Genomic DNA, 12,574 nt, shown 5'->3' with positions numbered 1-12,574 from the left:
TCTCAAAAACCTTAATTTTTTTTTTTTGACTGAAGAAAGAAAGACATAAACATTTTGGATGACATGGGGGTGAGTAAATTATCAAGAAATTTGAATTCTGAAGTGAACTAATCCTTTAAGCATCATGTATATATTTTGTTTTCTCCATGTGTTGTAGTTGTGCCTCGCTCTTGCTTCAGCATCGACTGTGGTCCGGATGAGGAGTGCCAGATGATGGGTCCCTTACCCACCTGTGTGAAGAAACCATTTGGAATGTGTTGGGCTATGGGCGACCCTCACTACAGCACATTTGACCAGCGTTATTTTGACTTCATGGGCACTTGCACTTATGTTGTCACCAGGAACTGTCAGAAAAATGACAGTCTTCCAGCTTTCGAAGTCCTGGCTAAAAATGAAAACCGCGGTGACACGAGAGTCTCCTATGTGGCACTTGTAATTGTGAATATTGGCGGTATCACCATCAGAGTTGAAGGTTCTGATCCTGGAAAAGTCTGGGTAATTTTTTTTCTGGAAAAAAAGTCATAGTAATTGCATAGATTTAGTGCTAAACTTTTTAGAAATCTCAACAATATTGACAGTATTGTCTCATGTGAGAATAATAGCATAGAACTCATATAATATGTTGCAAGAAATATTAAATAATTTTGTGTTATTTTATAGTAAAAAATATCTAAACATCTAAACCCCTCAAGAAGCAAAATTGAGATCAGGAGTTGTTTTCATAATATATATATATATATATATTTTTTTTTTTTTTTTATATATGTATATATATATATATATATATATATTTTATATATATATATATATTATTTTTTTTTTTTTTTACCCATTGCCATATATCCAAGTAAGATGGCTTATCAAACAAGAAAAAAAATAGAGTGGGACTTATTGGATTGTTGTATTATTGTCGTTTGCACACTTAAGCTGCATTTCCACCAAAACTTTTTCCCCAGACCTGTTGCTGTCTGCGTTTCCATCTTGGTCTAAAATATTGTGAAGATTAAGCAAATTAGTCCGCAGACGTTGGACTGCGCTTGACTTTCCAGTTCCCGCTGGATTTTGTCCTCTGCATTTAAGCTTAATAAAGCCCAAACCTTTGTAGCGCTGCCACATAATTTAAAGTTTTAGTCCGGACACCAGACAGTTTAAGTAACTGTCACCAAAAAACTAAAACAAAAAAAGACCCCACTCAGCATTTAAAAATAATGATAGCTTTGATAGCTTAGATCTGAGAGGATTTGTGTGGTAAGCGTCGAACATCTGGAAGGTAAGTGAGGATGGAATGTATATGTGGTAGTGAAATTGTCGATCAATCAATTTCTGTACAACTTATCCTCCAAGAGCGTAAATTTCTCCTCCTTTTCTTTGTCTCCCTCTGCTACTGCCTTAAACAATTTTTCAATCTCAGGATCCTTGTGTTGTCCTTCCTAAATGAGGTTGGCAGTGAAAGGAAGGTCATCCTTCTCTTTCTTTGAAGAAAACAGGACACACCCAGTGGTGGTAGGAATCCGGGAGAGAACGTCAGGAATAACATTGAGCTTACCCTTTCGGTACTCCACAACGAAATCAAATTTCTGTAACCTCAGGGCCCATCTTAACAGATGATTTGTGGTTTTCTGGTAAGTCAGGACCCACTGCAAGGTGGAATGATCTGTGATCACAGTGAATATTTTTTGTACCAGATAGTGTTACCACTTTTCTAGGGCCCACACAACAGTGAGGCACTCTTTTTCTGTAGCAGAATAGTTTGTCTCTGCTTTAGTTAATGTTCTGCTCGCATATGCTGTCATTCAGACAAACCAGGAAACCTTTGTAACATTTTGATGTTTTTGGGGACTGGATAAGACTGAATGCTCTGCATTTTCCAGGATCTGCAATGAAAGATCATATTCCAGGATCTGCAATGAAACCTTTGGTACTCACAATGTGTCCCAGAAACTTGCTTTCCTCCAAGCAGAATTTGCTTTTCTTCATGTTGATAATGAGACCTGCTTGATGTAGTTCGTTAAACACATTTTGCATGTCTAAGAAATGTTGGGACACAGAAGAGGAGTAGATGATAATATCATTATCCATGTAGACAAGACAACACTGACCCCTTAAATTTCCCAAGATCAACTCCATTAGCCTCTAGGAAGTAGCTGGAGCATTTTTTACCCCAAAGGGCATCACATTAACGTGATAGAGGCCTGATGGGGTTATGAAGGCAGTCTTAAGGCCTGTACACACCGGGACAAATATCGCACACGTTTATCGCCAGCGTGTTCATACTCAAGCGATTTTCACTGCCGATGCGTAAAGTGAACATGCAAATTCACTCCCTGACAGTATGTGGCGCTTGTGCTTAACGGTAGTGCAAATAAACATATTTATGATATTAATAAAAAGTTAAAGAAGATAAACATGCAAATATAAAATGGCATATATATATATGAGAGATGGTAGTCAGTAGCGGTAGTGCAAATAAGTCACAATGACAGTATAGTGCAAGTGGACGGTAGTGCAAATAAACATATTTATGAAATAGACATTCTCAACTATATTTCTTGAATGTAAAAGAAAAAAATAAACAGTAAAAATACAGAAATAATACACATCTATTGGTGTGGCCAAGAAGTGACAGAGCACCCATAGCGTGCATCTCAATCAGCTCCCTATAGGGGAGTATAGTTCAGTAGTCAGAGCACTGATCAGGGAGTCGGCCACATTCATTTACACGGTATACTGATACACGACCTAGGAAGCTAGGGAGCTGTTTTGAGACGCAGGGATAGTTTGTAGGGGTCTTCCTCGTCTACTTACTTTCTCTTCGTCGTCTTGGTATCAATGTGTGCTCGGCAAGACCGTTTTGTGCTTGAGCGCCACCAAGTCATGTTTTACTGTAATTTCAGCAGCTTCAGGCACATGAACAAAAGCGCCACTCTCATTGGTCTGCCAGTTTTTAACGTGGCGCGTCAAGCCAAAAAACGAACCCGAGGCTTTTTTAAAAAAAAAAAAATGCTTTTATGCCTCGCGTTTTTTGCGTCGGTGTGCACACTCACATTGGCACCCTTTGTTTAGTCACGAGGCGTTAAACGTCGGCGCAATATTAAATAATCGCGTGCAATATTCGTCCCGGTGTGTACAGGCCTTTAAACTTGCTCTCTGGGGCCATTGCTACTTGCCAATACCCACTGTTTAAGTCAGTGGTTGTAAAAATGACTGAACCAGCGAGGGACTCTAGAATCTCTGCAATTGAAGGAAGAGGGTAAGCATAATTTTCAGTGAATGAGTTAAGTTCTCTTTCGTGGGAACTATCGACGCTACGTCAATGACATGATGGGAACCCTCTGTATGATGTGTTCGTGAAGCACCTCTGTATCCAACCAATGAGGAAACGAGACGTCAGAGGCGGGTGACGTCACAGACCAGGAAACTATAAAGCATACCCAGAACAAAGAACGCTAGCTTCTGTTGTCTTCAGCAAGCGCTCTCTGTATCTTGTGTGTCTTATTTGGTGTCACGATCACGATCTCTTCATCTGAGGACAAGAGTATCTCACACCAATCCATATATTTATATATAAAAAAGACACGTATTATGGCGAGAAACAGCAGTTGAATGGGAGTTGAGCATGCCCAGGCAGTTCTCGAGTTAGCTGTCTGTGTGCACTGTAAAAACTCACTCTCAGGACACTGTGATCCAGTGTTCCCCGCGGATCGGGTCCCGCTTCTGCTGAGACAGGGCGGAGGCTCCATTCGTGGGGTTCACAGATGGATCTGACAGAGGGGTTAGAGACGGACGCCGCCCTTTCTCTGCCCTTACCTGCCAGGTTCAGTGCCGTCTCCCAGGTGGAAGCACGCTCTGCGGTTTCTTCCCCCGGGTTGAGGCACCGATACTCACATGTCCAGCTCTGAGGAGGTGGATATTGTGATATCGATCTGAGGATCGCCACCTCACAGTCACACACATATCGTGTTTCAAAATCACACGTTTATAACAAATCAATAGTGAACAGCAGTTTGAATCACGTTTTCCCCTGTGCTACACTACAAAGCGAGTTGGGATACATGCGATTTATGTGTTGTTTGCTGGGAGTGGAGCATGCACGTCAGCTCACAACTGACAGTGACAGTGTTCATTCATAAAAATGTCCCGAAGAAAAGTATGCACTAGCAAGAGTTTTGTAGCTCCACTCCTGTTGGCTTTATTCTCGAGGGAATAAAAGTCTAACGCAAAGCTCGGATCTCGCGCTTGCCGAGGCAGCGCTTGGATTGAGTTTTCATTAAAGAATATGTGGCTCGGATCTCGCGTTGCCGAGGCAGCGCGTGGATTGAGTTTTCATTAAAGAATATATGGCTCGGATCTTGCGTTGCCGAAGCAGTGCGTAGATTATGTCTGCAAGAATGAATACGGCTGGGGTCTTGCATTTGCCGAGGCTGCGCATATATCATGTGTCCGTAATTATATATATGTATATATATATGTGTGTGTGTGTGTGTGTGTGTGTATATATATATATATATATATATATTAAGGGATATGAGTAGACGGGAGTTTCCCTTTCTCTCTTTCCCTAAAATACCTTGCGAATTATTACGAGCTATAATTCTTTTTTGTATTCTAAATATATTCAGTCTGTTCAAAAAATATATATTTATATAAGAACTGGCTACATTTAATTTGAGGATTAAATGAAATATTGAATACATTAAATTCTGAGGAATTTAAAAGAAAATAAAGGAGACCGTTCTGCCAACCCTGCCACCTCGTGTGCTTCAGGGCGCAGTGGTTTCCAGTGTTCCTCCAAGAAAGAGGAGGATTGTAGTGCGGTCAGTTCAGATGTTCCCTGCCGGTTCGCCGTTTCAGGGCACTGGTCTGACAGTTCATCCAAAGAAAGTGTCGCCACCCTTGGTCCCCCGCAGAAAGCTTGGGGACAGGGACAGGCAACACAGCTGAAGTCTTTGTGGGGTAACACAGATCTGCGGACTGTAATTATCACCAAGAAGGCTTCGAAGAGGTCCTGATGCCAGTGGCACGGGACATTGGAGGGCAGCCCCCTCCAGAGAGGGTTGGGTATTAAAATACTTGGTACCCATCCCTCTTTGGCACCCTCAGGGGGCCGTTCTGCTAACCCTGCCACCCAGTGTGCTTCAGGGCGCAGCGGTCTCCACCGACCCTCCGAGGAGGGCCGGTCATCACTTGATTCGGCTGTTCCTTGCCGGTTTGCCGCTTCAGGGCGCCGAGTCAAGTGCTCAAAAAACACCAGAGGCCAGTTTTGAGAGACTGGTTCCCTTAGTAAATTTTCTGGCAGAATGGAAACTTTAAAAGAATATTTCAAAATATTTCAAAATGGGTGCTGCTCACAATAGAAAAGGGTTACAAATTCGGGTCTCGCCCGCCCCAGTTTAATGGGGTCCTTCCCACAGTGGTGGCCCCCGAGCAGTCTCTGGTAATGGAACAGGAGGTTATGACGCTCTTGCAAAAAGGAGCTATAGAAGGGGTTCTCCTCCCAACAAGCTGTCAGGGTTTTACAACCAAGGCTTCATTGTTCCAAAGAAGGATGGAGGGTTATCCCACAGATCAGGTCCGAGGACTGGTTTGTTGTGATAGACCTGAAAGATGCTTACTTTCATGTATCCATCCATCCTCAACAAAGAAAGTTCCTCAGGTTTGCTTTCAGGGGCAAAGCTTACCTGTACAGGGTTCTTCCCTTCGGCCTATCTCTATCACCCCGCACGTTCACGAAGTGCGTGGATGCAGCTCTGGCTCCGTTGAGACTCCAGGGCCTCCGCGTACTGAACTATATCGACGACTGGTTGATACTAGCTCAAACAGAACAGTTGGCAGTTCAACATCGAGATGTTGCTCTGTCGCACATGAAGAAGCTTGGGCTGAGGCTCAATGCCAAGAAAAGTGTGCTGGTTCCGAGTCAAATTACCAACTACTTAGGGATAGTTTGGGACTCCACCACGATACAGGCATATTTATCCCCTGCTCGTGTGAGTTCCATTCTCGGGGCCGTGAAAGGGGTGAAGTTAGGCCAGTCACTCACTGTAAAACAGTTTCAGAGACTGTTGGGTCTTATGGCAGCTGTGTCCAACGTGATAACTTTTGGCCTTCTGCACATGAGACCCTTACAGTGGTGGCTCAGGACCAAGGGGTTTTCTCCAAGGGGAAATCCTTTTCGCATGATCAAAGTCACGCGGCGATGCCTTCGTGCTCTGGTCATGTGGAAAAAGCCTTGGTTCCTGTCCCAGGACCCGTGTTGGGGACTTCTCGTCGTCGCGTAATGCTTACGACGGATGCTTCCCTCACGGGCTGGGGGGCGATCATGAGTGGTCGCTCAGCTCAGGGTCTCTGGGAGGACCATCAGAGTTCCTGGCACATAAATCGGCTGGAAATGATGGCGGTATTTCTTGCAGTAAAATACTTCCTCCCAGACCTGAGGGCATCAAAATTGGGAGCAGACGCCCTTTCGAGGCAGGGGCCGAGGCCCGGGGAATGGAGTCTCCACACCGAGGTGTGGAGCTCACTTTGGAAAACTTCGGTCGAGCTGAAATCTACCTATTTGCTTCAGGGGAATCAACCCAGTGTCCACTGTGGTTCTCCCTATCTCATTCAGCACCATTGGGTCTGGATGCCATGGTACAGACGTGGCTGAGGCCGCGTCTGTATGCATTTCCCCGTTCGCTCTGCTCCCGGGAGTTCTGGAGAAAGTACGCCAGGAAGGGGTCAGTCTAATATTGATAGCCCTGTACTAGCTAACCAAAATATGGTTCTCAGACCTAGTGTCACTTCTAGATGGCTCCCTGATGGAGCTTCCTCTCAGGCAGGACCTCCTGTCTCAAGCGGGCAGCATGATAATTCAACTACGGAGACTGTGGGCCTGGCCTCTGAGGGGGCCAGGCTCATAGATGCTGGTCTCCCAACTGAGGTTGTGGAGACCATACTCCACTCCAGAGCTCCCTCCACAAGGAAGTTGTATGCGGCCATTTCGGCCATGCTCCTCTGGGGGATTCCTCGGTAGGTCGAGACCCCCTTTTTATACATTTCCTCCGTGGTACTCTGAGGCTGAGGCCTTCAGTACGTACAAGGACTCCGGCCTGGGACTTGGCCGTGGTATTAGAAGGGTTAGCTGAGGCTCCCTTCAAACCACAAGAGGAAGTTTCAGAGAAATTCCTCACCCTTAAAGACCATATTTCTACTGGCTATTTCATCTCTTAAAAGAATAGGAGATTTTCAAGCACTTTCAGTTGCTTCTTTGTGTTTGGAATTCGCACCTGGAATGGTCAAAGCGTTCCTGCACACTAGACCAGGCTATATGCCTAAGGTCCCCACCAACATCCCAGGTCCCATCGTACTTCAGGCCTTCTATCTTCCTCCATTTACAACTTTGGATCAGGAGAAACTCAATCTGCTCTGCCTAGTGAAGGCTTTAGATGCATATGTCCACAGAGCTGCCCGGTGGGCAAAACAGATCAACTGTTTGTGTGTTACGGGTCTCATAAGAAAGGAGGCCCAGCATCTAAGCAGAGAATGAGCAAGTGGGTGGTCGAGGCTATCTCACTTGCTTATGAGGCGGCCAGACAGCCATCTCCATTAGCTGTCCGTGTCCACTCTACTAGGGTATGGCGGCCTCAAAGGCCTTAATGTCAGGAGTATCCATTAATGACATATGTGGTTCTGCTGGATGGTCATCCCAGCACACATTTATTAGGTTTTACAACCTGGACGTAGGCTCCTCTCCGGGGTCCTCAGTTCTGTCTACAAGATAACAGACAGGTACTTGGTGATACAGGGTAGTTGGGATAGCATTCCCATCACGTCATTGACGTAGCGTTGATAGTTCCCACAAAAGGAAACGTCTCGGGTTACTGATGTAACCCTTGTTCCCTGAGTAAGGGAATGAGACGCTACGTCATGTTGCCGTACCCCCTGCATACCTGTGAGCGTCTTGCTTCATACATATTCCAGAAGCTAGCGTTTTTTGTTCTGGGTATGCTTTATAGTTTCCTGGTCCGTGACGTCACCCGCCTCTGACGTCTCATTTCCTCATTGGTTGGATACAGAGGTGCTTCACGAACACATCATTCAGAGGGTTCCCATCACGTTATTGACATAGCATCTCATTTCCTTACTCAGGGAACAAGGGTTAAATCAGTAACCTGAGATGTTTTCTGTAGTCCACACAAAATCTATGTCCGCCATCTTTTTTAGGGACCAACACCACAGGAGAAGACTAGCTAGAATGTGATGGAATAATACCTGAGGATAACATCTTCTCAAGCAGTTTCTTAATTATGGCCTGTTTTGTTGGAGACATGCGATAGGGTTTTTGTTTTATGGGGACATTGACTGTGGAGTATATTTGATGTTGTAGTACATTTGTTCTGCCATTTGTGTGGTTACATACCTCAGGGTTTAATTGCACAGTTGTGGCTTTACAGATGTATGTAGTTGGGCAGGGAAAACAGCCTTATTATAGATTAATCTTGCACAAAAATATGGTTGGTTTCTTTTGTATAGGGACTAGGGCCTATAATCTTTGTGAAGGGATGAGAGATCGAAGGAAGCTTTAATAGAGTGGAAATAGTGCCATTTGATCTCTCCTATTTTTGAGATTCAATTGAATTTCATTGAATTTGAGGTATTTTTTTCAAGAATAATTAGGCCAACAGTCAAGTTAAAAGAGAGTACAAATAAAATCTTCAAACCCATTTGGCGTGCCGTTGAACTCCAGTGTATTCCATTTCGATTGCCTCAACTCTTCTTTGTGCAGAGTATGATACATCCAAAGATTCCAATGCAATCTTCCTGGTGTATACCCCAAGGATTAAAACTCAAGCGATAGCGGTTAAACTTCAAAGACAACCACAGTTCCGCCATTTCCACAGGGCTCTCGCTTCTGTGACTCATCTTCATTTCCTCATCTCTACCTGTTCTTTTTGTCTCCTTTTTCACACCCTTTTTTCATCACCATTTTTGTGATTTTCAATCAGATAAATACATTAAATAATTATCAAAATGAACTGTGTTATTTCATTTGCTTATTCGTTCGTTAAAGGTAATAAAATGAAAGAAAATCTGACTTACAAATCTGATCCACTTGTTACATCTTGTTGTTGGTCCAACGGTCATACTTTTTAAACTCCATTGTTGATTTGAACAGCAAACAACTCTTACTGCATGCACCACAACAGACTTTCAAAAATAGTGGTTTAAATAAAATGCTGCGTGGGGTCAACCAATCAAAATGCTGTGTGAACTCAACTAATGTTCAGCTCCCAAGTCTCACCCCTGAATGTTACTGAACTTTAAGAAAGTACCCCATGAGCAAAGACTTTCTGAGGGGATTTTTTTTTCCCGGAACTTCATTTGGACCCTGGTCCCTGCAGTCGAAACACACAGAGTACCACCCCAAAGTCCCTAGTTACTGGGGAAAGTTCCTGCGGTGGAAACGCACTTTTAAACACACTAAATAACACTGTCCCTTAAACACTGCAATATTCCATTATTTTATTTATTTATTTATTTTTTGGTAATTTAATATGCAATAATATGTTTTTATTTGTACAGATTGACCAGAGTGTGTGGAGCCTTCCTGTCGTTCTTGATGATGTTGGCATATCCATGTTCCAGTCTGGCAGCTTCATCACTATCCTTTTTTCTTTTGGGCTGAGTGTGCAGTATGGCTATAACCACTATCTCATGGTGTCAATGCCCACTGCCTTCATGAACAAAGTCTGTGGCCTCTGTGGCAACTTTAATGGTGATCCCAATGATGATTTCACAATGCCTTCGAGCACCCAGGCTCCCAATGCGACAGTGTTTGGCCAGAGTTGGAAAGTTCACAACTTAACATGGGATGAGGGCTGTAGAGATGACAATAGGGGCCATGAATGTGATGTTCAAGCACTTAAACAATGGGAGGGTGAAAACTACTGTGGACTCTTAATGAAGGGGCCATTCAGTCAGTGTCATTCTGTTATTAACCCTGCTATTTATATTCAGAACTGCTTGTATGATGTTTGTATGGCAGATGGCCACAAAAACTACTTATGTAATGCCTTGGAGGTCTATTCGAGTGTATGTCAACATTTTGGAATACAACTAACCAACTGGAGAAAGGCAGCCAATTGTTGTGAGTAATAGTCTGATAAGCATTTTGCAAAACATACTTGACCTGATATTGTTCTAGAAAATCGTGATGTTTTTTTTATCTGAATGTGTTTTCAGCTTACAGATGCCCTGAAAACAGTCATTATGAATTTTGTGGTAGTGCTTGCCCTTTGACCTGTATGGGCCTCGGGGCTCATTTGAACTGCACTTTACCCTGTGTTGAAACATGCGCTTGTGATCCTGGTTTTGTTCTGAGTGGATCAAAATGTGTACACTCTGCCCAATGTGGCTGTTCCTACAATGGACACTACGTTCCCGCCGGGGAGGCTTTCTGGGCGGATGATGCCTGCCAGCGGCTTTGTCGTTGCTCCACAGAGGGTGGAAGTCTAGAATGCCAAGATGGAGGCTGTGGGGCTGGACAGCACTGCAAGGTGGTGAATGGCATTAGGGGCTGTTATCCTGTCTCCCACAGCACCTGTATGGCACTGGGTGACCCCCACTACTACACCTTTGACGGGAAGTACTTCGACTTCCAGGTACTATTTTATTGACGCACAAAAGAACTTGCAGTTTTTTTCTTCATTATATATTTTCTGCAGTGTGTAATAACCAAAAATGGAGGGGGAGCTGCAGGAATAATGAAAAATCACTGGGATTTTTTTTTCCCACATTTTTTTTTTTATTTTTTAATAAAGTGGGAAATAGATCTTTCTTTTATGCCTCTCTCTTCATGGCTTCTGTAGTGTAGGTATAAATGGTCACCATGATTATGCCAAGTAAGACATGTTTCTGGATCAACATATTTTGTTGATCCTGTAACAACATTTATGTCCGAAAATGTAGTCCTAATCCCTACCCCTAAACTTAACCCTAGCTATAAGTTATCTATAAAATCAGAGGAAATGATAGGTGAACAACACTGATGTAGAACCACCTAACCTTGGTTGTAAGCCTAAACTTAAACTGTACATAAACTGTAAACTTGTCCCTCAAACCTGACTGGTTGATTGGAATATTGTTCCAGGATCAACAAAGATATTGATTCAGGAACATGCTGTGCTTGGTGAAATCATGTTCACCAGGTATAAATATTGTTTTTTTTCTCCCACGTGTAACTACAAAAATTTCTGCCTAAATATTCCCGTTTACTCAAAGTGTCCTAGCATGTACTGTCATCTTCCCCATTTGGGGACACATTGATTTTTTTATTTGATTTTTTTTACAGTTGAATTTCAAGCTATAAGAAGCTAAAATAAGATGCGTTTGGATGAGTATCCTTGGTGTAAAATGATAGCATTATTATATTCTCCCTTCAGGGCAACTGTATGTATCAGTTGGTAGGGGTTTGTGTCTCAGATCCTGGACTGGTGCCATTTGATGTGCTAGTGCAAAATGACTTTCGGGGAAGCAGAGCGGTGACTTTCACAAAGCTACTGGAAATCAAAGTATATAATATCAGCATTGTTATTGATAGAGAATACAGCAGTTTTGTTACCGTAAGTTCTAGTTACATGCATTTAACCACTAGAAGTTTCATCTTTCCAAATAGCTGGATGTTGTCATTGGAGAAATTTAAGCAAAATTCGCTTTCTTTTTTTCAGGTCAGTGGTGAGCTGTTGAATCTTCCTCTCAGTCTTATTGAAGGTCAGGTTTCTGTTTTCAGAAGTGGCTGGTCTGCTATCGTTCAAACCTCTTTTGGTCTCAGAGTCACGTTTGATTGGAACAGCTTTGCAACCGTCACCATCCCAAGCACCTACATGGGTGCCGTCTGTGGCCTCTGCGGGAACTACAATGGAAATCCAGAAGATGATCTGACCATCAGAGGAACAACATTACCTTCCTCAGGACCAGTGGAGTTTGGTGCCAGCTGGCTTGTAGCCGAGATCCCAGACTGTGTCCATGGCTGCACAGACAGTTGTCTGGATTGTGACCCGGCCAAAAAGAGTTTGTATGAGACGTCTGATTTCTGTGGGCTGCTGCATGACCCACAGGGGCCTTTCAATGACTGTCAAACCGTGCTGAACCCTGCTCCATTTTTTGAGGATTGTGTTTACGATGTCTGTTTGTATAACGGAAGAAGAGATATACTGTGCCAGTCCATAACAGCATATGTATCTGCCTGTCAGGCGATGGGAAAGACCATCAGCCCCTGGAGGACTAATGAATTCTGTGGTGAGACAAACACAGGGCAATTGTACCTAGACCTTTCTGAGAAACCATATACAGTGTAATATTGTAATCGTACACAAGACTTTTTGTAGAGATAGACTTTCATGACACTGCAGCACTAGTTCTATTCATCTCAACAAAGGCCTATATAAAGCAGGGCACAAATAAAAAATATATATAGTACATTCAGTATAAGGGTATTGAGTTCAAAATCAAATCTGACATGTACATAATCTAGCCCAGGGGGTTTTAATCTTTTGAAGCCATGAACCCCAAATATGATCTACTTGCAATGAGAAAT

At 43.3% G+C, this 12,574-nt stretch overlaps 1 protein-coding gene across 3 annotated transcripts in view; it reads left to right on the top strand.

The window, feature by feature from the left end:
• Window positions 1-12,574, top strand: part of LOC137004672 (IgGFc-binding protein) — a 68,482-nt gene that overhangs the window by 19,762 nt on the left and 36,146 nt on the right. For 2 of the 3 annotated variants that reach the window (XM_067365234.1, XM_067365236.1), the window contains exons 5-9: window positions 158-495; window positions 9,562-10,126; window positions 10,222-10,640; window positions 11,421-11,600; window positions 11,706-12,276. In XM_067365234.1, the coding sequence (XP_067221335.1) occupies window positions 158-495; window positions 9,562-10,126; window positions 10,222-10,640; window positions 11,421-11,600; window positions 11,706-12,276 (2,073 nt within the window). The remainder of the gene's footprint in view (window positions 1-157; window positions 496-9,561; window positions 10,127-10,221; window positions 10,641-11,420; window positions 11,601-11,705; window positions 12,277-12,574) is intronic. The other variant, XM_067365235.1, reaches the window with a different exon arrangement.

Source organism: Chanodichthys erythropterus, chromosome 17 (assembly GCF_024489055.1).
Source record: "Chanodichthys erythropterus isolate Z2021 chromosome 17, ASM2448905v1, whole genome shotgun sequence".
Lineage (NCBI taxonomy): Eukaryota > Metazoa > Chordata > Actinopteri > Cypriniformes > Xenocyprididae > Chanodichthys > Chanodichthys erythropterus.
The sequence above is the reverse complement of the archived record's forward strand: the minus strand, read 5'-3'. Positions and strand labels throughout refer to the sequence as shown.